Raw genomic sequence first — 27,459 nt, 5'->3', positions numbered from 1 at the left:
AGCTTGAGGTAGTCACCTCATACAAGTACTTGGGAGTATGGCTAGATGGTACACTGCCCTTCTCTCAGCACATATCAAAGCTGCAGGCTAAAGTTAAATCTAGACGTGGTTTCCTCTATCATAAATCGCTCCTCTTTCACCCCAGCTGCCAAACTAACCCTGATTCAGATGACCATCCTACCCATGCTAGATTGCGCAGACGTAATTTATAGATCAGCTGTTAAGGGTGCTCTCCAGCGGCTAGATGTTCTTTACCATTTGGCCATCAGATTTGCCACGAATGCTCCTTATAGGACACATCACTGCACTTTATACTCCTCTGTAAACTGGTCATCTCTGTATACCCGTCATGATGCTTATTTATAAAACCCTCTTAGGCCTCACTCCCCCCTATCTGAGATATCTACTGCAGCCCTCATCTCCCACCTACAACACCTGTTCTGCCAGTCACATGCTGTTAAAGGTCCCCAAAGCGCACACATTTAACCTTTATTTTGACAGGGAATTACAGACACTTCTATCCCTGGTAAGGCGGGCCGCGTCTATGTACCAAAAGGTCTACGTGTCTGCCGCACATTCTCTACGGGCGTTGAATGTAACCTCCCTACTACGGTCTTACCAGGCCGATTTGATGTTGAAGATGCACTCGATTGGCATCTACAATCGATTGGCAAGCCTTACACAGAACTTTGGGTTGAGATCTGTGTCATCACAGACCTCAACCTCCGAGCCATGAGCCTTGTGGTGGTAGGGGAGAGAGCCCTGTGGCTCAACCTGTCCAGCCTGTCGGACAGAGAGCAGGTTTCCCTGTCACGCTCACGGAACTGTTTGGGCCGGCTGTCTCCGCCATGCTGCAGAATTGCGAAATTTGAAAGAAGGAGGGCGAACCCAGCTTATCCCTTCCACAAGCCAGGATCTCGTGGCAGGGAGAGGGCAACTGCTGGCACCAGGGGTTTCCGCGGGAGGCCCTCAGTGACACAGTGTTTATCGTCCCCACAGTTTGGATCCCCCAACAAGGGCTGACAGTGGGGAACACAGTCCTTCGCTGCAGCCACATCGAGGTCCCACCCGTTTCCCCTGCAGGGACGAAGGTGAGCCTGACCTAGGGGCGCTTCTTCGTGTTCTGGTCTGCCTCCTCTCAGATGGAGCACAGTCGACTTGCAGGATGCTTATTTTCACATAAGCACCCTACCAGCACACCAGAGGTTTCTCAGGTTTGCTTTTCAAGGCACAGCCTACAAATATATTGCTGTCCCATTCGGGCTAGCGCTAGCTCCCCGAACATTGTGTAGAGGCAACACTCCCACCCCTGAGAAACAAGGGGATTAGAGTCTCCGCCTACATAGACAATTACCTGCTTTGCTCCCTGTCCTGGTTGCAAATGGTACACAACTTCTCTTGTAACCCACCTCTCCGGTTCAAGATCAATCAAAAAAGAGCTGTTTGGTGCCAACACAGAGAATTGAATGCCTAGGCGTAATGCTTGATTCTCACTCCTATCAGGATGTGCTTCTGAGTAATGGGGTTGATGGCATCCACCATCTCAGTAATACCTCTTGGCCCACTGTGAATGAGAGACTTCCAGCGCTGGCTGTTTTACCAATCAATCAATCAAATGTATTTATAAAGTCTGATGTCACAAATTGCTATACAGAAACCCAGCCTAAAACCCCAAACAGCAAGCCTGTGTATACGGCCTCACCTCAATCGCCAGATAGAGGTGACTTTATGCATGTCTCTCGGCTCTCCGTCACTGGAAGAGCAGCCTGATTTGTTCCTGGCACTCCCGTAGGGGTAGTGGCAATGAGTAAAGTGGTAACGACAAATGCCTCACTCACGGGCTGGGGTGTAGTTCACAAGGGAGATGCAATAAATGGTGTATGGACCCACAAATCCACATTGCTTACATAATATACCTTCAGAATTGCCACATTTTGATCAGAATGGGCAATACCACTGTAGTGGTGTACATCAACCGCCAGGGTGGCACTCGCCCCTGCACTTACAGACTATCCATCAGGATTATTCTGTGGAGCAGAGCACGCCTAGTTGTCCATAAGCGCCAATCATGTGGACACCCCTTCAAATTAGTTGGTTCTGCTATTTCAGCCACACCCATTGTTGACATGTGTATAAAATTGAGCACACAGCCATGCAATCTCCATTGTCAAACATTGGCAGTAGAATGGCCTTACTGAAGCGCTCAGTGACTTCTACCGTGTCACTGTCATAGGGTGCCACCTTTCCAACAAGTCAGTTCGTCAAATTTCTGGACACACCTGCCCCGGTCATCTGTAAGTGTTGTTATTGTGAAGTGGAAATGTCTTGGAGCAACAACAGCTCAGCCACGAAGTGGTAAGCCACACAAGCTCACAGAACTGGACCGCCGAGTGCTGAACTGCGTAGCGCGTAGAAATTGTCTGTCCTCTTTTGCAACACTCGCTACCGAGTTCCAAACTGCCTCTGAGAGCAACATCAGTACAATAACTGATTGTCTGGCGCTTCATGAAATGGGATTCCATGGCCGAACAGCCGCACGCAAGCCTAAGATCAGTATTTGCAATGCCAAAGCGTCGGCTGGAGTGGTGTAACGCTCTCCACGGACTCTGGAGCAGTGGAAATGCTTTCTCTGGAATGATTAATCACACTTCACCATCTGGCAGTCTGATGGACAAATATGGGTTTGGCGGATGCCAGGAGAACGCTGCCTGCCCCAATGCATACAGTTGAAGTCGGAAGTTTACATACTTATGTTGGAGACATTAAAACTCCAACCACTCCACAAATGTCTTGTTAACAAACGAAGTCGGTAAGGACATCGACTTTGTGCATGACACAATTCATTTTTCCAACAATTGTTTACAGACAGATTATTTCACTTATAATTCACTGTATCACAATTCCAGTGGGTCAGAGGTTTACATACACTAAGTTGACTGTGCCTTTAAACAGCTTGGACAATTCCAGAAAATTGTCATGGCTTTAGAAGCTTATGATAGGTTAATTGACATAATTTGAGTCAATTGAGTCAAACAATAGTACGTATAAACACCATGGGACCACGCAGCCGTCATACCACTCAGGAAGGAGACGCATTCCGTCTCCTAGAGATGAACATACTTTGGTGCGAAAAGTAAAAATCAATCCCAGAACAACAGCAACGGACTTTGAAGATGCTGGAGCAAACAGGTACAGAAGTATCTATACCCACAGTATAACGAGTCCTATATCGACATAACCTGAAAGGCCACTCAGCATGAAAGAAGCCACTGCTCCAAAACTGCCATTAAAAAAAGCCAGACTACGGTTTGCAACTGCACATGGGGATAAAGATCATACTTTTTGGAGAAACGTCCTCTGGTCTGATGAAACAAAAATGGAACTGTTTGGCCATAATGACCATTGTTATGTTTGGAGAAAAAAGGGGGAGGCTTGCAAGCCGAATAACACCATCCCAACCGTGAAGCACGGGGGTGGCAGCGTCATGTTATGGGGGTGCTTTGCTGCAGGATGGACTGGTGCACTTCACAAAATAGATGGCATCATGAGGAAGTCAAATTATGTGGATATATTGAAGCAACATCTCAAGACATGACACATCTCAAGACACAGTCAGGAAGTTAAAGCTTGGTCGCAAATGGGTCTTCCAAATGGACAATGACCCCATGCATACTTCCAAAGTTGTGGCAAAATGACTTAAGGTCAACAAAGTCAAGGCATTGGAGTGGCCAACACAAAGCCCTTACCTCTAACCTATAGAAAATGTGTGGGCAGAACTGAAAAAGCATGTGCGAGTAAGGAGGCCTACAAACCTGACTCAGTTACACCAGCTCTGTCAGGAGGAATGGGCCAAAATTCACCCAACTTATTGTGGGAAGCTTGTGGAAGGCTACCCAACGTTTGACCCAAGTTAAACAATTTAAAGATAATGCTACCAAATACTAATTGAGTGTATGTAAACTTCTGACCCACTGGGAATGTGATGAAATAAATAAAAGTTGAAATAAATAATTCTCTGTACTATTATTCTGACATTTCACATTCTTAACCTCTATGGGCTAGGTGGGACACTTACAAATTCCTCAAAAATCCCCAAACTTCAATTTTTCAAACATATGACTATTTTACACCATTTTAAAGACAAGACCCTCGTTAATCTAACCACACTGTCCGATTTCAAAAAGGCTTTACAACGAAAGCAAAACATTAGATTATGTCAGCAGAGTACCCAGCCAGAAATAATCAGACACCCATTTTTCAAGCTAGCATATAATGTCACAAAAACCAAAACCACAGCTAAATCCAGCACTAACCTTTGATGATCTTCATCAGATGACACTCCTAGGACATTATGTTATAAATTACATGCATGTTTTGTTCAATCATGTTCATATTTATATCAAAAACCAGCTTTTTACATTAGCATGTGAGTAGCATGTGACTAGCATTCCCACCGAACACTTCCGGTGAATTTACTAAATTACTCACGATAAACGTTCACAAAAAACATAACAATTATTTTAAGAATTATAGATACAGAACTCCTTTATGCAATCGCGGTGTCCAATTTTAAAATAGCTTTTCGGTGAAAGCACATTTTGCAATATTCTGAGTAGATAGCTAGCCCGTGATGGCCGGGCTATTTTGACACCCACCAAGTGTGGTACTCACCAAACTCAGATTTACTATAACAAAAATTGGATTACCTTTGCTGTTCTTCGTCAGAATGCACTCCCAGGACTTCTACTTCAATAACAAATGTTGGTTTGGTTCCAAATAATCCATAGTTATATCCAAATAGCGGCGTTTTGTTTGTGCGTTCAAGACACTATCCAAGGGTAAAGAAGGGTGACGCGCCCGACGCGTTTCGTGACAAAAAAATATTCTATTACCGTACTTCGAAGCATGTCAAACGCTGTTTAAAATCATAAAAAAAGCGATAATATTCCGACCGGGAAACCCTGTTTTCGTTCAAAGACTGAAAAAATAAAAAACATGGTGTCGGCTCGTGCACGCGCCCCAGTCTCATTGTTCTCAGATCGACCACTATCCAAATGCGCTACTGTTTTTCAGCCATGGCCTGCAAAGTCACCATTCAACGTTCTGGCGCCTTCTGAGAGCCTATGGGAGCGTTAGAAAATGTCACGTTATGCCAGAGATCCCCTGTTTTGGATAGAGATGATCAAGAAGGCCAATAAATAGTCAGAGAGAGCGCTTCCTGTTTGGAATCTTCTCAGGTTTTGGCCTGCCAAATGAGTTCTGTTATACTCACAGATACCATTCAAACAGTTTTAGAAACTTTAGGGTGTTTTCTATCCAAATCAAACAATTATATGCATATTCTAGTTACTGGGCAGGAGTAGTAACCAGATTAAATCGGGTACGTTTTTTATCCGGCTGTGCAAATACTGCCCCCTATCCCCAACAGGTTAACCTCATACATCTAGATGTTCCGCTAGCGGAACGTCTGCTCCAATATCCAATGATGGGCGTGGCGCGAAATACAAATTCCTCTAAAATCCGAAAACTTCAATTTTTCAAACATATGACTCTTTTACAGCTATTTAAAGACAAGACTCTCGTTAATCTAACCACACTGTCCGATTTCAAAAAGGCTTCACAGCGAAAGCAAAACATTAGATTATGTCAGCAGAGTACCCAGCCAGAAATAATCAGACACCCATTTTTCAAGCTAGCATATAATGTCACAAAAACCCAAACCACAGCTAAATGCAGCACTAACCTTTGATGATCTTCATCAGATGTCACACCTAGGACATTATGTTATACAATACATGCATGTCTGTTCAATCAAGTTCATATTTATATCAAAAACCAGCTTTTTACATTAGCATGTGACGTTCAGAATTAGCATACCCCCCGCAAACTTCTGGGGAATTTACTAACAATTTACTAAATTACTCACGATAAACGTTCACAAAAAGCATAACAATTATTTTAAGAATTATAGATACAGAACTCCTCTCTGCACTCGATATGTCCGATTTTAAAATAGCTTTTCGGCTGAAGCACATTTTGCAATATTCTAAGTACATAGCCCAGCCATCACGGGCTAGCTATTTAGACACCCACCCAGTTTAGCCTTCACCAAAATCACATTTCCTATAAGAAAAATGGTCTTACCTTTCCTGTTCTTCGTCAGAATGCACTCCCAGGACTTCTACTTCAATAACAAATGTTGGTTTGGTCCCAAATAATCCATCGTTATGTTCCATCAGCGACGTTTTGTTCGTGAGTTCTAGACACTATCCGAATGGTAAATCACGGTCGTGCGCATGGCGCATAACGTGACAAAAAATTTCTAAATATTCCATTACCGTACTTCGAAGCATGTCAACCGCTGTTTAAAATCAATTTTTATGCAATTTATCTCGTAGAAAAAGCGATAATATTCCGACCGGGAATCTGCGTGTCTGTAAACAGAGGGAAAAACCGAAAGGCGGGGGCAGGCAGGTCACGCGCCTAAGCCTTTGTCCTCTGATAGACCATTTAGCAAAAGCTCTCGTGTGTTTCAGCCAGGGCTTTGAATTACGTCATTCAGGTTTTTCCCGGGCTCTGAGAGCCCATTGGAGACGTGGGAAGTGTCACGTAACAGCAGAGATCCCTTGTAATAGATAGAGAGAATCAACAAGGGGAAGAAATGGTCAGACAGGGTACTTCCTGAACAGAATCTTCTCAGGTTTTGTCCTGCCAAATGAGTTCTGTTATACTCACAGACACCATTCAAAAGTTTTAGAAACTTTGGAGTGTTTTCTATCCAAAGCTAATAATTATATGCATATTCTAGTTTCTGGGCAGGACTAATAATCAGATTAAATCGGGTACGTTTTTTATCCAGCCGTGAAAATACTGCCCCCTAGCCATAAGAGGTTAAATGTATTTTGCTAAGGTCTATGTAAAATTCAAAAGGCACTCGTACATCTGAGCTATCTCTTTTGCAGGTGCATGGTAACAGTTGAACAAGATGAGGGGGAAAAGGAAACCGCACACTGCTCTTGATAGTATCACTGAACTTTAATAAGCTTATGCATCGGCTTCACGGCCTTCATCAGAGCTTAAGTACCGGTAACATGTCTGTGGACAGGGAGTACCAGTTCTGAGTTGATGTGCCGGGGTACGATGTTATTGATTTATGTACTGTACATATACAGTTGAATTCGGAAGTTTACGTACGCCTTAGCCAAATACATTTACACCTGGGTCCTGTGTGTAGCCGGTGTAGAGAGTCAGGCGCAGGACAGCAGATATGAGTAATCAACGTACTTTACTCAAAAAGACAAATTTACAAAGTAACATCACGAGCCCACAAAGACGGACCGAATTACAAATAAACAATCACTCACAAACACAACATGGGGAACAGAGGGTTAAATAATAAACAAGTAATTGGTTGAGTGAAGCCAGGTGTGTAAGACAAAGAGAACAAATGGAAATTGAAAAGTGGATCGGCGGTGGCTAGAAAGCCGGTGACGTCGACCGCCGAACGCCGCCTGAACAAGGACCGACTTCGGCGGAAGTCGTGACACAGTGGGTCAGACGTTTACGTACAGTAGCCTCTAAAACCATGACATTTTCTGGAATTTTCCAAGCTGTATAAAGGCTCAATCAACTTAGTGTATGTAAACTTCTGACCCACTGGAATTGTGATACAGTGAAATAATCTGTCTGTAAACAATTGTTGGAAAAATTACTTGTCATGCACACAGATGTTCTAACCGACTTGCCAAAACTATAGTTTGTTAACAAGAAATTTGTGGACTGGTTGAAAAACGAGTTTTAATGACTCCAACCTAAGTGTATGTAAACGTCTGACTTCAACTGTAGGTAGGGGTAAAGTGACTTGCGTAACCCAGGTTCTCTAATATTATGAGTGAGACATTTTACCACATTCCCATATTCGGAAGATTGTGAGGAAGTTCGGCGTGCTTGTGAATTATCAGAGGGCAGGTGGGTGGCTCTTTAGTATGAGGGGAGGGGCTCCCTCATACACCATCGATCTGTCTGTCTCTGACAGACGTATATGATTTGTTTGAGCTACTAAGGAGATTCTGGTGAATTCCACTAGTGAGATGTCAAACTCTTAATATCAGAGAACCGGGGTTACGGAAGTTTCACTCCACTCAGCAACCAGCTGTTTGAGCTGCACACTCTCGCTGCCCGACAGATGATATTCCAGTCAAACTATAGGCTCTTTGTGCGGCGTACATGTGATACATGTAATACAGCAAATAAACAAAAATACATGTGCCAATTTAATTCCACTACATTATTCAAATGAACCTGTAATTCGTTAATCATGACCGTTGCATTTGTTTCAGCAGATAACCGACTAGTTATTGTGCTCCTCATTCCTGGAATGACCTCCAGCTGGATATATTAGACCTGGTTTCATTAGGTCACTATAAGACTTTAATACAGGACATATTCATTGTGGACTGCACTTGTAAAATATAATAATTCTGCTCTGTATGTCATTTCTGCTCTGTATGTAATTGTATCTGTTTGAATTGTTGATTTTTGTAACACAGGGCACCATTGAAAAAGAGACTGCTCTCAACTGGGAATCCCTGTATAAATAATGTTTAAAACAAAAAGAAAACCAGCCCTATATGTCTTTGTTATTAAAACCTGTGCTCCTGTCTGAAGCAGAGGACGTCCCTGAGCTGCTGAGTTCTTCCAGCCTGTTCTCCATGCTGCTCCCCCTCATCCTGGCCTACATCGGCCCTGTGGCTGCCTCAGTACCCAAGGTGAGATGTGGTAAAAATATCTGTAAAATTGGCTTTACATTTATTTTACTGCTATATCTCGTCAAAGGTCCCCAAGGTGAGAGCAAGGTTTTTTTTTTTATTTCTAGATGAAGCACATTGATCCAGCCTAGCACTCTTTTTGAAGCTAGCTTTTTGTTTATCAATGGTCAAAGCAAACCCAAAACGACTGTCAATAATCACACATAACAAGGTGGTGCTTTCCTGGGGTGACATGACTCAGATCTGGACCATCTCCACATTGAGCTCTGGACATAGCTCTTTGAGGAACCTTTCCAGGAGGATCTAAGTGAGACGCTTGTTGGCACTGGTGTCCTGAAGTGTGTTGAAGACATTGAGGCTACCATATCTGGCTTTCTGCTGTACCACGCTTTCTGTAGTTCATCTGGAATGTTGTTGAGTACCTTCTGTTGGGCTCTCTCCAATGAGTGTTTTCCGAACCCTCTTGAACATGCCTCTGTGCTCAAAGATCTCCCCTATGAGAATGAAGCAGGGTTGTGCCCCGCTCTTCCTATCCGTCTCATCCTCATAGTCAGACAGGTCACTGTCATCCTCAATCTCCTCTTGGTAGGAGAAGTCTCCGGGCAGTCATCGTCTTCAGGAAGTGACCTTCAGGTGCTCCGGAGAGGGGCTAAGGAAGGCATAGAGTGCCTTGTTCTGACACATCCGCTCGTCGGTCAGCATTTTGGCATTGTGCTGATTTTTTTTACTTCTTAAGGAACATTTGGTCAACAGATTTGAATGGCAGTTTACTGATGGAGGGCAGGCGGACTTTTCAAGGAGGGGAAAAAGTTGGGAATCTTCCTGTGCAGTGCCTGAAAACCTGTGAGCTACCTGGTTATGCTCTTCCGGCTGTTCTCAAAGTCATACCTTTGCAGGAGGCTCACACTGATGAAGTAACGTCATCTTCTTCTCAGCCCTGGTGATGAGGGTCCTCCAGTACCCCAGGTTCTCACACCACCAGTTCGGGAAATGTGCAGCTGCAAGTCGCTGTGCTCCTTCTCCATGGCCCCCCATCTCCTCATTCAGCATATGCATGTCCTGGTTATCGGGCTTGGGGTCATTTTGGATGGAGCCCAGGGCCTGGCATTTACACAACAGGGCTTCACTTGTCCAAAATAGTTGGACCCGTTACGAAATGGACCTGGGGCTTTCCCACCTTGACCCGATATGCATAAATACATTTTCTTAATATAGAGACCCGTTCCAAATGGACCCGAGGACAACTAGACCCGTTCCGTATAGACTTGGTCGGATCCAGACCTGGTCCGATCCAAGTGATGGAAGCAGCAGAAAAGTATATTTTTAAGCTACTTTATAGAGGTCTTCACGGATCCAAAATGTTACACCCGTTTCAAAATGGACCTGGGGCTTTCCCACCCACACCCAAAATGCATAAACAAATTAATATAGAGACTCGTTCTGAAAGGGCCCGAGAATAACTAGACCCCTTCTGTATAGACCCCGGTCCGAGGGAAGCAGCAGAAAAGTACATTTTTAAGCTGTTTTATTATCCACCGCTGATAAAGGGAGAGGTTCCTGCTCTAGCAGGGTCTGTGCTGCGGGAGAGACTGCAACCAACCAACAACCAACCAACGACTCGCGCTTTAGTAGATAGCTGCAATAGCTGTTATTTATCATCCAATATGATTACGTCATACATTGCTTAATTTGTAAATCGGGAGATGCCGGAACAAAAAGACCTATTTCTGAGGTACCAGAACGCATACATAAAAAATATAAATTATAATAAAGCATTGCATGCATATCACATTTACATAGTGGCATAGAGAAGTAGAGTAGAGGCACTAAGAAGTTGCACACATGGGGGGGAAGATTTTAGTGGCCTAGGAACATTTAGCAATTCTAATCATTTTGCATGACTGTAGACTTTGTCAGAATATTTTTTTATTGAAATGATAGGCTACTTTGACACTGAGAATCTGAGATCAATAAAAACGACCTTGTCTTGAATCCATCATTTGAGGAGGAAATTATAGTCCTAAAAATGCTCACCCAATGATGTGCAGCTCACTTGCCATTGATGGCCGATGCATTTGTGCCAGAAGCCTATCTCTCTGTTATTTTACTTTGAAACATAATATTTGGAAGTTGATCAAATATTTTGGTAGCCAACAGCATACGTATTAGTCTTCTCTTTTCAGCAGGAACCATTTGCATTCCAAACCTGTTTTCCTGCAAATCAAATGTATTTATAAAGCCCTTTTTACATCAGCAGATGTCACGAAGTGCTTATACAGCCTAAAATCCCAAAAAGCAAGCATATAGATAGATATATATATAGATTTAACACTATCCTTAGAATGTTGCATCACTTGCTGGACACGGGTAAGGGCTTAAACACAGATTATCATTGCATCATAAACAATAGGCATTATAAAGTGAATACAGGGCAGGTTTTTCAATTATTTGATCACCATTTCCCAATGAAGACACACTCAGTCAGTGCTGCGCACTTATTTTCTCACAGAAATATGTCATTAAGGCTGTCAAAACAGACTATTGAAGCATACATTGTTTTTCTACCCCTGTTGACATCAGAGGTGCGTCCAACTTCGCGGATGCATTAGCAATGAACAGATTTTCAAAAAAATACGATTTCTGAATTGCATTTACATTTAAGTCATTTAGCAGACGCTCTTATCCAGAGCGACTTACAAATATCCCAAACCGGTTAATCCAGCCGCTTTGTCAGATTTCAAAAATGCTTTACAGCGAAAGCATACCATGGGATTATCTGAGGACAGCGCCCCGCTTACAAAAGCATACAAACATTTTACAACCAAGTAAAGGAATTACAAAAGTCAGAAATAGCGATAAAATCAATCACTTACCATTGAAGATCTTTATATGGTTGCAGTCACAAGAGTCTCAGCTACACAATAAATGTTTGTTTTGTGCGATAAAGTCCCTCTTTATATCCCAAAAAACGCTTAAAGGTGGTCAAAACATACAAACGAATACATTCTAATAGTACCGGTAAAGTTCATCGAAACATGTCAAACGATGTTTATAATTAATCCTCAGGTTGTCAATTGTCTAAATAATCGCTAATATTTCAACCGGACAATAGCATATTCAACAGAAAGGAAAAACAACGAAGGGCACACACTCGGTCACGCGTGTAAACCAGCTCTGCATTCTTCCTCAGTCCACTGACAGAAAGGTCTCATTCTTCTTCATTTTTCAGAAAACAAGCCTGAAACCATGTCTAAAGACTGTTGACATCTAGTGGAAGCCATAGGAACTGCAATCTGGGTCCTAACCCATTAGATACAATATAGACATTTAATTGAAAATACCCACATAAAAATAATCACACTTCCTGGATGGATTTTCCTCAGGTTTTCGCCTGCCATATCAGTTCTGTTATACTCACAGACATTATTTTAACAGTTTTGGAAACTTTAGAGTGATTTCTATCCATATCTACCAATTATATGCATATCCTAGCTTCTGGGCCTGAGTAACAATGCAGTTTACTTTACTATGGAACGCCACTTGGGTCTTTGCGTGTCAAAAAAGATACACGTCAAATTACACTATTTGACAATAACACTATTTCACGCATTAAATAAGCTTTTAATTTGACACGTCAAATAGCACAGTTCTATTATAGAATGTTGTGTGTTTTGAATTTGCACGTGCAAGCCAAGCTCCACCACTACTATCAGTAGCACTGTCAAAGCTATACAAAAAAGTCTGCAAACACCGGCCACGAGCGATGTGTTTATAATACCGCGTTGGTAATAAAGCATTATTTGTTCGACCGCAACTTCTGGGTAGCTAGCTAGCTTTAGTTTGGTACCAAGCTAGCACCAATACAACCAGCCTGAAAACAATGACCAGTAGAAACTGCAGTCATTTTCATTATTCTTAACAATGATTTAGGAATTATTGCGAGTAAGTATTAGCTAGGTAGCCACTTGTTGTTCGCCTATAGAAATTGAACTTCAGTTCATGAAAATAAATAGCTAGCCAGCTACTTAACCCTGTTGCCCAAAGGTAATGTTATAAGCAGCCAGCTAGCTTCATCTGGCTAGTGCCACAATAAGGATTAGGCACAATAGTGGAATTTGGCGTTTGCCTTCAAAATAAAAGTACCTCTTTGAATGTGATGCAGAAGGTTACAATTGGTGGCATCATGCCATATATAGGCAATATATATAGCAATGAAATGGGGTATCAGTCTACTTGGTGACACCCACAGAACACAACTGTGAAGAGTTTACGCAAATATTAGCATTGTAGCTCTTATCGAGGGACTGTGACTGTGAAATCACCTCCCCAGTCAGACTATTGTGTGTATTGACATTCATATTGCACTGTACAGCTTTATCTAAGGATTGAGGATCAATGAAATGGGGTATCAGTCTACTCAATACCTAAGATATAATTTCCCAATGTCCTCCTCAGAGTTATCAGACTCCAAAATATTCACGCAGTATTGTTTTTATTGGCAATAGTGTTCAATACTAGGGTTACTAGGGTAAATTTCCAGAATTTTAGTTAAATTCATCAAAAAAGTTAACTTATAACAGTGAACCTTTTTTGTGGGATACACATAAGGCAAGTCTAGGTATTGTGGCATATTTTGGTTCAACTATCCCCAATTCAATGGAATTGCAACTCTGCATGCACAGTGCATTCTTCCATCACATGTACAGCTGATTCTCAAGATCTTGCACACTAATGAGATGCTATTGAGTCCACACTACTACACTGTCTGAGCCAAGGACTACATGCTTTCTGGTAAATTTTGATTACAATACTGGGTGGGGTGAATATATTTTAAATGACATGATTTTTTGTTAACTAGTAAATAGTAGCTTACAGCAAAGTGTGTTTTTAAATCATTTCTAACTTGTTAACGATTTCCGATAGTTAGTTTTTGCTACCATGTCGGTTTTAGCTTGCTTAAGCCTGCTAACTGAGAAGTGTTAATTCATCTGTTTCCATGTTTCATTTTAAAACATTTATCTTACAAATTAGTTGTTTAATCTAACTGCTTAACTATTTATCTGTACATGGAATTGTATTTGGGTTATTTTTACTCATCTTTACAGGAACATGCCACTGGCACTATCTGATGTGTGGAGACATTTCACTGCAGCTAATGTAGAAGGAAAAGCTGTGTACATTTGAAAATACTGTGCCAAATCATATGTGAAGAATGCAACGAAGATACTGAATCATCTGGCCAAGTGCATAAAGTTCCCTCAGCACTCAGAACAAGCAACCTCTGACAAAAGTCCCTCTACTTCTATTCGAGGTGAAAATGATGAATCAGACACCTTATTGATAGCAACAACTCATGGTCGTCTTGGAATAATATTTTTTTGGGACTGGAGGAATGTAGTCAGAAATGCTGATGAATGTCTTGCTCGAGCTGTGTATGCAACTGGTTCACCTCTGGTGCTCACAGGCAATGTGTATTGGAAGAGATTTCTGAATGTTCTTTGCCCAGCATACACCCCTCCAACCAGACATGCTTTATCTACTCATTTGCTGGATGCAGAGTTCAAGTGAAGGTCAAGCAAATCATAGAGAAAGCAGACTGTATTGCAATCATCTCTGATGGGTGGTCAAATGTTTGTGGGCAAGGAATAATTAACTACAAGAGCACAGACACAAAGGATAACAGACACACCGGTCTCTACATTGCAGATGAGCTGAAGGCAGTCATCAATGATCTTGGACCACAGAAGGTATTTGCATTGGTGACAGACAATGCTGCGAACTTGAAGGCTGATTGGTCTAAAGTGGAGAGGTCCTACACTCATGTCACACCCATTGGCTGTGCTGCTCATGCATTGAATCTCCTCCTCAAGGACATCATGCCACTGAAAACAATGGATACACTCTACAAGAGAGCCAAGGAAATGGCTAGGTATGTGAAGGGTCATCAAGTTATTAGCAGCACTCTACCTCACCAAGCAAAGTGAGAAGAATAAGAGCACCACATTGAAGCTGCCCAGCAACACCCGTTGGGGTGGTGTTGCCATCACGTTTGTCAGTCTCCTGGAGGGGAAGGAGTCTCCAAGAAATGGCCATATCACAGTCTGCCGATATGGACTGCCCCATCAAGAGGATCCTCCTGGATCATGTATTTTGGGAGAGAGTGGTAATCAGCCTGAAACTCATGAAACCTATAGCAGTAGCCATTGCACGGATTGAGGGAGACAATGCCATCCTGTCTGACGTTCAGACTCTGCTTGCAGATGTAAGAGAAGAAATCCGTACTGCCCTGCCCACTTCACTGTTGCTCCAAGCAGAGGAAACTGCAGTTCTGAAATACATCAAAAAGCGTGAAGACTTAGGCATGAAGCTCATACACGCCGCAGCGTACGTGTTGGACCCCAAGTATGCTGGCAAGAGCATCCTGTCTGGTGCAGAGATCAACAAGGCCTATGGTGTCATCACTACCATGTCTCGCCACCTCGGCCTGGATGAGGGCAAGGTTCTTGGCAGTCTGGCGAAGTACACTTCCAAGCAAGGGCTTTGGAATGGAGATGCAATATGGCAGTCGTGCCAACATATCTCATCAGCCACTTGGTGGAAGGGATTTTGTGGATCTGAGGCTCTTTCCCCTGTTGCCTCCATCATCCTCCAAATCCCACCAACATCAGCCGCCACAGACCGCAACTGGTCATTGTTTGGGAACACACACACCAAAGCATGCAACAGGTTGAAAAATTGGTGGCCATCCAGGCAAATTTGAGGCTTTTTGAACCTAACAACGAACCATCCTCAACAAGGTTGGAAAGTGACAGTGAAGATGAGGCCTCAGTCTGATGTTCAAGAGGTGGACATTGTGGAGGTCCAGGGAGAAGACATGGAAGCCTGAGAGGAAGACAAGCAAAGCTTTAGTTTCTAGACTATCATTTTACAGATGTATGTTGAAAATGTTTTTGGGAGATGCGATGGATCATTCAATATTGCCTTTTGTTCAGTGAAATCATCCCATGTGAAAAGTCAACTCATTTAATTAAAGTTCAATTCATAACTAAGTCGTTTTTTAAATTATTTTTATTGGAAGGATTTAATCATTTGCAATTATGTCTACTTATGATAAGGTAAAAGGTTTATGTTTCTGTCCCCAGATATGGTAAATCTGCATTTAAATGGTATTAATAATAGTTTGTATATATTTCCATTAATTCCCATATATTCCTGTTAATTCCCACGGAAAGTTTCCACCTCTGAATTTTCCCCAAAAGGTACAACCCTATTCAATACACATAGGTTGACAGTACATTTCTCAATTCACAGTTCTTTGAGTCCCACAATAAGAGCTACGATGCTAATGTTCTCTGGGTGTCACTGAGTAGACTGATACCCCATGTTATTGATCCACAATCCATATGGAAGGATGTACAGTTGAAGTCGGACGTTTATATACACCTTCGCTAAATACATTTAAACTCAGTTTTTCACTATTCCTGACATGTAATCCTAATAAAAATGCATTGTCTTAGGTCAGTTAGGGTCACCACTTTATTTTAAGAATGTGAAATGTCAGAATAATAGTAGAGAATGACTTATTTCAGCTTTTATTTCTTTCATCACATTCCCAGTGGTAACTATTTTATTGAACTATTTAACGGTTCTAGAATGCTTAAAAGGCCGCACAAATTTTAGGAAGTTAAAGCTTGGTCGCAAATGGGTCTTCCAAAAGGACAATGACCCCAAGCATACTTCCAAAGTTGTGGCAAAATGGCTTAAGGACAACAAAGTCAAGGTATTGGAGTAGCCATCACAAAGCCCTGACCTCAATCCTATAGCAAATATGTGGGTCAGAACTGAAAAAGCGTATGTGAGCAAGGAGGCCTACAAACCTGACTCAGTTACACCAGCTATGGGCCAAAATTCACCCAACTTATTGTGGGAAGCTTGTGGAATGCTGCCCGTAACGTTTGACCTAATTTAAACAATTTAAAGGCAATGCTACCAAATACCAATTGAGTATATGTAAACTTCTGACCCACTGGGAATGTGATGAAAGAAATGATTCTACTATTATTCTGACATTTCACATTCTTAAAAACAAGTGTTGATCCTAACTGACCTCTCTCAAATTATCCGCTGTTGGCAACCCCTATTACATTTACATTACATTTTACATTTGTCATTTAGCAGACGCTGTTATCCAGAGCGACTTACAGTAGTGAATGCATACATTTCTTTTTTCTTCTCCGTACTGGTCCCCCGTGGGAATCGAACCCACAACCCTGGCGTTGCAAACACCATGCTCTACCAACTGAGCCACACGGGACCAGTCTGTTCAACCTCTTTCGTATCATCCGAGATCCCTGATCCACCTCTACGCAGACGACACCATTCTGTATACATCTGGCCTTTCTTTGGACACTGTGTTAACAAATGTCCAAACGAGCTTCAATGCCATACAACACTCCTTCCGTGGCCTCCAACTGCTCTTAAACACTAGTAAAACTAAATGCATGCTCTTCAACTGATCGCTGCCCGCACCCGCCTGCCCGACTAGCATCACTACCCTGGACGGTTCTGACTTAGAATATGTGGACAGCTACAAATAGGTGTCTGGTTAGACTGTAAACTCTCCTTCCAGACTCACATTAAGCATCTCCAATCCAAAATGAAATCTAGAATTGGCTTCCTATTTCGCAACAAAGCCTCTTTTCACTCACACCGCCAAACATACCCTTGTAAAACTGACTATCCTACCGATCCTCGACTTCGGCGATGTCATTTACAAAATAGCCTCCAACACTCTACTCAGCAAATTGGATGCAGTCTATCACAGTGCCATCCGTTTTGTCACCAAAGCCCCATATACCACCCACCACTGCGACCTGTATACTCTCGTCGGCTGGCCCTCGCTACATATTCGTCACCAGACCCACTGGCTCCAGGTCATACGTCTTTGCTAGGTAAAGGTCCGCCTTATCTAAGCTCACTGGTCACCATAGCATGCGCTCCAGCAGGTATATCTCACTGGTCATCGCCAAAGCCAACACCTCTTTGGCCACCTTTCCTTCCAGTTCTCTGCTGCCAATGACTGGAAAAAACTGCAAAAATCACTGAAGTTGGAGACTTGTATCTCCCGCACTAACTTTAAACATCAGCTATCTGAGCAGCTAACCGATTGCTGCAGCTGTACACAGCACATCTGTTAATAGCCCACCCAATCTACCTACCTCATCCCCATATTGTTTTTATTAACTTTTTTGCTCATTTGCACACCAGTATTTCTACTTGCACATCATCATCTGCTCATCTATCACTCCAGTGTTAATTTGCTAAATTGTAATTACTCCGCTACTATGGCCTCTTTATTGCCTTACCTCCTCACGCCATTTGCACACACTGTATATAGACTTTTTTTTCTATTGTGTTATTGACTGTACGTTTGTTTATTCCATGTGAAACTCTGTGTTTGTGTCGCACTGCTTTGCTTTATCTTGGCCAGGTTGCAGTTGTAAATGAGAACTTGTTCTCAACTGGCCTACCTGGTTAAATAAAGGTGAAATGTTAAAAAAAGACAGGGAATTTTTACTAGGGTTAAATGTCAGGTATTGTGAAAAACTGAGTTTAAATGTATTTGGCTAAGGTGTATGTAAACTTCTGACTTGTGGTTTCAGAAAGTACACAATAAAGAAGAATTATTAGTAATTCTAATAAAATATTACCATATAGCAATTAAACAATATTACAATGAGGTAACATAATAACTGAAGAGCTCAATAGCTCCTCAAAGGGGCAGAGTTATGCTAAATAAGCCAAATGAATACACAAGCCAATGCAATTAGAAGGCCAGGGCAGCTTCAAAGAATACAAAACAGGTTAATACTTATTTGACAGCATTAGCATTGTTTTACAGAGCTAATAGAACATTTTAACGACAATGACGTCAATGCGGGTGCCAGCTGGAAAATGAACCAGGGGGAATACTTTAGAGCAGGTTCTGTTCTGCCTGGAGATGTGCAAATGTCTGCATACTTGACCTGAGGGAACCCTGGGGGAATGCTTGGGCTCTCATTGAAGAGAGTAGTTTGTCCAGCTCATCCTCACCTTACAATAGCATTGCATGCCTCAAACATAAATTGTCCTCCACTGTGAAATGGACTACTTCTATGTGAATTAACACACCTCATTTCAAACTGTTGTTAGAAAATCATGTACAATTGATAAGTTGAAACATAGCCTATAGATAATTAGCAAGCATCGTGCCTTGGTTTGAGGGCAGGGCATGTTAACTGACCTGTTGCGTAACAATATAATTGTGGAACTGCGCGTAAGAACTCATGCTGGATAGAGATATTTGGAACTCATGCGTGAAAAGGTTAATCTTCATTCATATGCTTCCTCAAAAGGGAAAATACACACTGGAATCTGAGAACTCTCGAATCCAATAAGACTATCATAATATTCACTAAATTGGAAAGTGGCCCACCATTAGAAGGCCACTGAATAAGAAAGCCATAAATAAACAAAAATATGCAAAGATATATAAAAGAAAAATCTTCATAAAAATGTATGAAAAAAGGTGACGTATCAGTAAGCCAGCACCAGTGATGTAGTGTAGGCTAAACCTGTATCGATGCTGTTTACTCACCATTTTATTTTATGAATAGCGATTATGCACTTATAATGCAAAAGTAGCTATTTTTCATGAATGTTTACTTGTCTCCTGCCTTTTTCCTTTCTTACCCACCAATCGTTTTTTTGCTACATCCCTGGCTATCATTAATAAAGTTTTGCCATTGATAACTCTTAAAATGTATATTTGAAAGGGGGAGAGCAAGAGATGTAGGTGCCCATTACTATTACCCCTATATGTTTAGATGTAAACGTGATTTAAGATCATACAGTGCGTCAACTTCCTGCTTACAGATAACAATAACATCTAAGTGTACCTTTTAAGGGAAACGGAACCAGTATGATTCATTTTATCATGTTTTTTTCCCCAATCAGGCCGCAGAGGAAGTCTTTGGTCTGGTCCAGGAGTTACTTCCTGCTGTCTCCGCTTTGAACCAGAAGTATGCCCCACTGGCTTTCAACCCCAACCAATCAACAGACAGCACCACGGGCAACCAGCTGGAGCAGGGCCTATCAGCTTGCACCACCTCCAGTCACTATGCTGTGATAGAGAGTGACCACCCTTACAAGCAGGCCGGAGTCACACAGTATATGGTAAAGCACGCACACACGGTGAAGTGGGACTGTTCCCAACATAGGAATTCTTAGTTCAAGGGTAAAGAAAAGTATATATCTAGCAGAACTGGACATATTATATGAACCAGGATGTATTTTTTTATTTATTTGGATCCCCATGAACTTTTGCAGAAGCATCAGCTACTCTTCCTATGCATAATTGTTTCATGGCTTTAACCATCCTCCCCCCTTTACACCTCAGGTGTCATTCCCAGACTGCGTGCGGTGGACCACCATCGAGTTTGACCCCCAGTCTGGCACAGCCCAGCCAGAGGATGTCCTCCGCTTGCTCATCCCAGGCCATTCGCTCCACCTGTCCAGCCTGAGCACCAAGCCCCTGGCCCACGACACCATCAACACCTGGGTGGAGCTCAAGAAGATCTCTGGCTCCAATGGCTGGCCCAACACTGTCCTAGTGCTGCCAGGTAAGATAAAAGCGGTCCAACGCTTAATGACTTCAAACAGATTTGCCCCCTGGGTGAGGGTATTTTGTTTCAGTAGGAAGGCATTCGACTAGCTAAGTCAAATGACACGCAAGTCATTTGAACCATTCAAAGGTTAGGTTATTGATCGGGGCAGCTCAATCTCTTCAATGGACAGCTCTGCTAAGCCACTTGCCACAGCTACATTAATTAATCTCAGCTGACCTACAATAAAGTAGTCCCCCTGTCCTCCCTGCTTACAATATCACAGCATCACCCTTCTGTTCTTCCTTTGGGATCCCAGGAAACGAGGCCCTGTTCTCCTTAGAAACTGCCTCTGACTACGTAAAAGACGAAAAGGCCTGTTTCTACGGCTTCAAGTGTGTTGCCGTGGGTTACGAATTCAACCCTGGACCAGATGAGGTAAGGGGGAACTTTGTTTTACTATGTTAAAAGGGTAGTTTCCCCAAAAACAAGATTTACCCACTTTTCCTATTCTTGTACTGTCATTTGTTGTCAAAGAAATGTTTTTACCACAAATGATACCTTTCTCTCTCTCTCTGTGTGTGTGTGTGTGTGTGTGTGTGTGTGTGTGTGTGTGTGTGTGTGTGTGTGTGTGTGTGTGTGTGTGTGTGTGTGGTGTGTGTGTGTGTGTGTGTGTGTGTGTGTGTGTGCGCGCGCGCGCGCGCACGTTTAAGGGTATTATCCAGCTGGAGAAGGAGTTGGCGTACTTGGGCAGTGTGTGTGCTGCTGCTCTCATGAAGAAGGATCTGACTCTTCCTATAGGTGAGGGAGATCATAGAACATGGCAAAACTGATGGGTAACACAGGAGAACTCATATTGAGAATGTACTGTATCAACTCATATTCTTTCAATACAAGTACCAGGTGCTTGTTCTCATTATTGAAGTTTCAGTCAAATATATTTGCACCTTTACACTACAATGGAGCAGAATGTTCTGTTTTCTCTTTTCAAAACTGGTTCATAATTTAGTTCAGGCCATTTTGTGACTTTGAAGTGAAAATGTCATTTTTTTTTCTTGGTCCTGTGCAGTTGTGAATCATACAAATACACTTGTGATCACCACATGTTTTTTCCAATGTAATCTTATTTTGTGAAGAAGTAGTGCCAATATATTTGACTGCAACTGTATACAGTTGAAGTCGGAAATTTACTTAGGTGGGAGTCATTAAAACTCGTTTTTCAACCACTCCACAAATGTCTTGTTAACAAACTATAGTTTGGGCAAGTCGGTTAGGACATCTACTTTGCATGACACAAGTAATTTTTCCAACAATTGTTTACAGACCGATTATTTCACCTATAATTCACTGCATCACAATTTCAGTGGGTCAGAAGTTTACGTACACTAAGTTGACTGTGCCTTTCAACAGCTTTGAAAATTCCAGAAAATTATGTCATGGCTTTAGAAGCTTCTGATAGGCTAATTGACATAATTTGAGTCAATTGGAAGTGTACCTGTGGATGTATTTCAAGGCCTACCTTCAAACTCAGTGCTTCTTTGCTTGACATCATGGGAAAATCAAAAGAAATCAGCCAAGACCTCGTAAAAATTCCTCCACAAGTCTGGTTCATCCTTGGGAGCAATTTCCAAACGCCTGAAGGTGCCACATTCATCTGTACAAACAAAAGTAAGCAAGTATAAACACCATGGGGCCACGCAGCCGTCATACTGCTCAGGAAGGAGACGCGTTCTGTCTCCTAGAGATAAACGTACTTTGGTGCGAAAAGTGCAAATCAATCCCAGAACAACAGCAAAGTACCTTGTGAAGATGCTGGAGGAAACCGGTACAAAAGTATCTATATACACAGTAAAATGAGTCCTATATCGACATAATCTGAAAGGCCGCTCGGCAAGGAAGAAGCCACTGCTCCAAAACCGCCATAAAAAGCCAGACTACGGTCCTCTGGTCTGATGAAACAAAAATGGAACTGTTTGGCCATCATGACAATTGTTATGTTTGGAGGAATAAGGGGGAGGCTTGCAAGCCAAAGAACACCATCCCAAACGTGAAGCACGGGGGTGGCAGCATCATGTTGTGGGGGTGCTTTGCTGCAGGATAGACTGGTGCACTTCACAAACTATATGGCATCATGAGGAAGTAAAATGATGTGGATATATTGAAGCAACATCTCAAGACCTCAGTCAGGAAGTTAAAGCTTGGTCGCAAATGGGTCTTCCAAATGGACAATACAAAGCATACTTCCAAAGTTGTGGCAAAATGGCTTAAGGACAACAAAGTCAAGGCATTGGAGTGGCCATCACAAAGCCCTGACCTCAATCCTATAGAAAATTTGTGGGCAGAACTGAAAAAGTGTGTGCGAGCAAGGAGGCCTACAAACCTGACTCAGTTACACCAGCTCTGTCAGGAGGAATGGACCAAAATTCACCCAACTTATTGTGGGAAGCTTGTGGAAGGCTACCCGAAACGTTTGACCCAAGTTAAACAATTTAAAGGAAATGCTACCAAATACTAATTGAGTGTAGGTTAACTTCTGACCCACTGGGAATGTGATGAAAGAAATTAAAGCTGAAATAAATCATTCTCTCTACTATTATTCTGACATTTCACATTCTTAAAATAAAGTGGTGATCCTAACTGACCTAAGACAGGGAATTTGTACTCTGATTAAATGTAAGGAATTGTGAAAAACTGAGTTTAAATGTATTTGACTAAGATGTATGTAAACTTCCGACTTCAACTGTATGTGCATGTATGATTATAATTTGCACTAAATTACATATCATATTTTATCCTCTGTACTTTTTTTTCCAGGGAATGAACTTGAGGAGGACCTTGAGATTGTTGAAGAGGCCTCTCTCCAGGTATTCTGATGCCATTTAACTTTTTCATAATCACATTGTGACATAACTAAAGCTCTCAAGTGTGTAAGCATGAGGTATGAAAAAGACGGCCAGCCCTCAAACTTATCATCAAGCCTCTGTCAGCATGTAACGATGACATACAGTGCTGCTTGAAAGTATGTGAACAGATTTCTTTCGGCCTTTTTGATCTGACATAACAGGTTTACATTTACCAATACCATTTGTTGGTGTCGAGGAATCATGCCTGTAGTAGAAAAACTAAATTAAAAAGGAATTACTGCAGGTTCAAAAATAAGTGAACATCAAGTTGCATTGGTTAAATCAAGTAAGTAGAATCAGGTGGGTTAATAATTGGGTACCAAATGAACCAATCAAAGGAGTGATCTTTAGGTAAGAGTTTGGCTGGTACTCTGATAAATAGAGATAAGAAACTTGGTCAGTTTGGTGTTACCCATCCAGGTGAATACAAAGCACAACATGCCGAGAGTAAAGGAGATCTCAGAGGACATCAGGACAAGGCTAGTGAGAGCACAGTCTGCAGAGGCTATAAAATAATCTCAAAAAGATTTGAGCTCCATCAGTCCACTGAGGCAAATAATTTACAAATGGAGAGCATTTAACATGACAGCAACTCGGCCTAGAAGTGGACTCCCTTCCAAAATATCCCCAAGAGCCACAAGAACAATAATACATCAGGTCAAAACCCACTTTTTTTATCCAGAGATGCAGACCTCCATTGCTGCATCTCCGGTAACTGTGCATGCTTCAACAGTAAGAAGAACATTGAATCGAAATGCCATTCATGGGAGGGTGCACGATGGGACAAGGACATCCCTGCCGGCCAAACATTCCCCTAACCCGGACGATGCTGGGCCAATTGTGCGCCGCCCCATGGGTCTCCCAGTCGCGACCGGCTGCAGCAGAGCCTGGACCCAGAATCTCTACTGGCACAGCTAGCACTGCGATGCAGTGCTTTAGACCATTTTGCCACTCGGGAGGCCACCACCTGGACAAACCTGAAGGTTTCTGGAAGTCCATTCTCTGGACCGATGAGTCCAAAATTGACCTTTTTGTTCACAATCAACACCGCTACGTTTTGCGATAACCCAACACTGCCTACCACCAAAATAATATTAATATAATAGTCAAGCATGGTGCTGGGAATATCAAGATTCGGGGCTGCTTTTCCCCCTCTGGACCTGGACGACTCCATATCATTAAGGGAACCATGAATTCTGAGTTATACCAGGAGATTTTGGAACAGAACGTCAGGCCTTCAGTCAAGGAGCTAAAGCTGGGTCGAAAATGGGTCTTCCATCAAGACAACGACCCAAAGTATTCAAGTAAATCTACCAAAGAATGGCTCAGGAGAAAGAATATTTGTGTTTTGGATTGGCCATGTCAAAGTCCTGACCTAAATCCAATCGAGATGTGGCAGGACCTGAAGCAGGCAGTTCATGCCAGACACCCCTCAAACCTCATTCAATTGGCTATGTTCCCTCAAAACAAATGTCAGAGACTAATTACTGGCTATAGGAGACGTTTACTCCAAGTTATTGCTGCCGATGGCGGTGCCTCAAACTATTGGCGTTCGCATATTTTTGCACACATCAAATCTGACTTTCGGTTAAATAAACCACATTTGTTAAATAAACAATGAAAATATATCATATGTTTTTGTTTCTGTCATTTCCTTGGAATGTCTTTATTACAAATTGGGGTTTATTTTAATATTTATAGCAAATTAATGACCAGCCCTGTAGGGTTCTAATACTTTAAAGCAAGACTGTACTTCCCTCTCCTTCCCCCTTTCCCTCCCCCTCTCACTCCAGGTGTGTAAGGCCCACTCAGGTATGCTGGGCAAGGGGCTGGCCCTGTCCCACTCCCCCAGCATCCTGGAGGCTCTGGCGGGCAACCTGCCCCTGCACCTGCAGACCAACGAGCACTCTTTCCTGGAGGACTTAATCACCTGCGAGCAGAACTCCAGCGGAGGACGCCTGGCCAGGTGAGAGAGATGGAGACGGCATGTATACACAAACACCCAGGCACACACACACACACACTGCGTGAAACAAAGCTCAGCTCATAGCTAAGCTGTGAAGAACAGTTATGAATATTCTCACTTTGTGGTACATTTCTTTGTCTCTTGGCCAGGTTGTAAATACATAGATGAATAAAGAAATGTACCACCCCTCCCCCAGGTGGCTGCAACCGGACTCATACGCGGACCCCCAGAAGACGTCTCTGATCCTGAACAAGGACGACATCTGCTGCGGCTGGCCCACTACAGTGGCCGTCCTGACCAAAGACCAGTACGGAGACGTGGTGCATGTGCCCAACATGAAGGTCAGGGTTTTGAATTGTTCTGTTCTGTTCTTACTTCATGTCATAGAAAGCCTACATCGTCACATGATTGTTTGTAGTGACAGATTAGACCCAAAACATACACTTATGTTTGCCACACACTACCTATTCAGACTGTTAGCTAACCTGCCATTCAGACTGGCTACCAAGTCACTGAAATTTGCTTTAACTTGGGACATTTTCAACTCTGGTCACAAGCTCTCTAGTTGCCGACCATTAAGTCATTGAGTGTCCCCTTGTGTCCATCGGAAATGACTGGTTGCTGGTAGCTAGATCACTGATAGCCTCACCAGATTTTAATCCACTGTAATGTTATCAGATTTTCATTGTGAACATAAATTGAATATGTTCGCTAACATTTGCGAACTCTACACCTTGTTGAAGGCATCCCATGTCTCTCCCTCTCCTCTCCCCCAGGTGGAGGTGAAGGCGGTGCCTGTCTCCCAGAAGAAATCCATGCAGCAGGAGTGCATGAGGAAGCTGCAGCGTCTCCCAGGCAGTGCCAACCCCTCCTCCTCGGGCACTGCTGACCTGACCTTTGGGGGCCTGCCCATGCCCAAGCTGGACGCCACTTACGAGCCCATGATCGTCAAGGAGGCGCGCTACATCACCATCACAATGATGAAGGTTGGGCAACCATAAACCTGTGACCTTAGAGATCAAACAGATTTGTTTAGATGTTTATATTAAAATGAATGTTTTATCTTTATGCATTGGACTGAAATGAATTTATTAGCTTGTATGTGAAGAATACTGGTTTATTTTCTACCTGGGCCCTTGTTCACCTCCCTCCACATATCTTCTAGATCTGGAGGGGAAAGCAACATGGCAGAACCTAGGTGAAGCTGTTGCTCACCAGACCTGTGTTTCCTTGTGAAATGATAGAGAAATTGTTTGTTTTTAGAGCGTAACCTACCTGTATTATGTTTTTGACACCATGCTTGTCCTCTTTGTCCAGGCCTATGAGAATTACTCGTTCGAGGAGCTTCGCTTTGCTTCGCCCACTCCAAAGAGGTAATAGATGAGATAAAGTTCAATCAAGTGCAGCAAAAGTAATTGAATGTAAACAAACTCATTTACAATTTAGTCATTTAGCAGACACTCTTATCCAGAGCGACTTACAGTAGTGAGTGTATACATTTTCGTACACCATTTGAACCTAGGTTTGATGACATGAGAAGTGAGGTCGAAGTGGATTTGGATTTGGATTTAAACGTTTTCATCCCTGTTTCTCTCCACCGCCAGGCCCAGTGAGAACATGTTGATCCGGGCCAACACAGACGGGACCTACAGCGCCAACTGGACCCCCGGGGCTGTGGGCCTCTATACCATCCACGTCACCATCGACAGCATCGAGATCGGTAAACTAGACCAGGGTTGGGGTCATTTCTAATTATATTCAGTCATTTCATTGTAATAAGTGAACAGAAATTAAATTTCCAGTTCCCATTTCCTCTATTGAAATTGGATTAGAGAGTTCAAGTCAGGTCAACATAACGTGTAATTTTTTAGTTTCTGTTAATTGAAAGTTTGACACAAGCACTCAAATGTACATTGGTATTGTGTTTAGTCTAAGATTAGAGAAAATAAATGTATTAGTTAGTACAATGTATTCAGCATATATTAGTTGTTAATATTAATGAAAGTTATCTGCTAGCTGAGTGTTGACTATGTGTGTGTTTAACCCACTAGATGCTGGTCTGGAGGTGGAGGTGAAAGACCCTCCTAAAGGCATGATCCCACCTGGCACACAGATGGTTAAACCCAAGGCCGAGCCCCAACCTAGCAAGGTGAGACCGACACACCTGACCCCACACACAC

The 27,459-nt window shown here is 42.5% G+C and overlaps 1 protein-coding gene across 9 annotated transcripts in view; it reads left to right on the top strand.

The window, feature by feature from the left end:
• The window catches only part of mycbp2 (MYC binding protein 2), a 347,166-nt gene that overhangs the window by 215,074 nt on the left and 104,633 nt on the right, over nucleotides 1-27,459 (top strand). For 7 of the 9 annotated variants that reach the window (XM_029703702.1, XM_029703703.1, XM_029703698.1 and 4 more), the window contains 12 exons: nucleotides 8,668-8,768; nucleotides 19,764-19,982; nucleotides 20,206-20,428; nucleotides 20,730-20,848; nucleotides 21,124-21,211; nucleotides 23,225-23,274; nucleotides 25,107-25,279; nucleotides 25,476-25,620; nucleotides 26,056-26,265; nucleotides 26,597-26,652; nucleotides 26,884-26,999; nucleotides 27,331-27,428. In XM_029703702.1, coding sequence (XP_029559562.1) covers nucleotides 8,668-8,768; nucleotides 19,764-19,982; nucleotides 20,206-20,428; nucleotides 20,730-20,848; nucleotides 21,124-21,211; nucleotides 23,225-23,274; nucleotides 25,107-25,279; nucleotides 25,476-25,620; nucleotides 26,056-26,265; nucleotides 26,597-26,652; nucleotides 26,884-26,999; nucleotides 27,331-27,428 — 1,598 coding nt within the window. The remainder of the gene's footprint in view (nucleotides 1-8,667; nucleotides 8,769-19,763; nucleotides 19,983-20,205; nucleotides 20,429-20,729; nucleotides 20,849-21,123; nucleotides 21,212-23,224; nucleotides 23,275-25,106; nucleotides 25,280-25,475; nucleotides 25,621-26,055; nucleotides 26,266-26,596; nucleotides 26,653-26,883; nucleotides 27,000-27,330; nucleotides 27,429-27,459) is intronic. The other 2 variants (XM_029703697.1, XM_029703701.1) reach the window with 2 other exon arrangements.

This window comes from Salmo trutta, chromosome 20 (genome assembly GCF_901001165.1).
Source record: "Salmo trutta chromosome 20, fSalTru1.1, whole genome shotgun sequence".
NCBI classification, from domain to species: domain Eukaryota; kingdom Metazoa; phylum Chordata; class Actinopteri; order Salmoniformes; family Salmonidae; genus Salmo; species Salmo trutta.
This window is presented reverse-complemented; position numbering and strand designations above follow the sequence as displayed.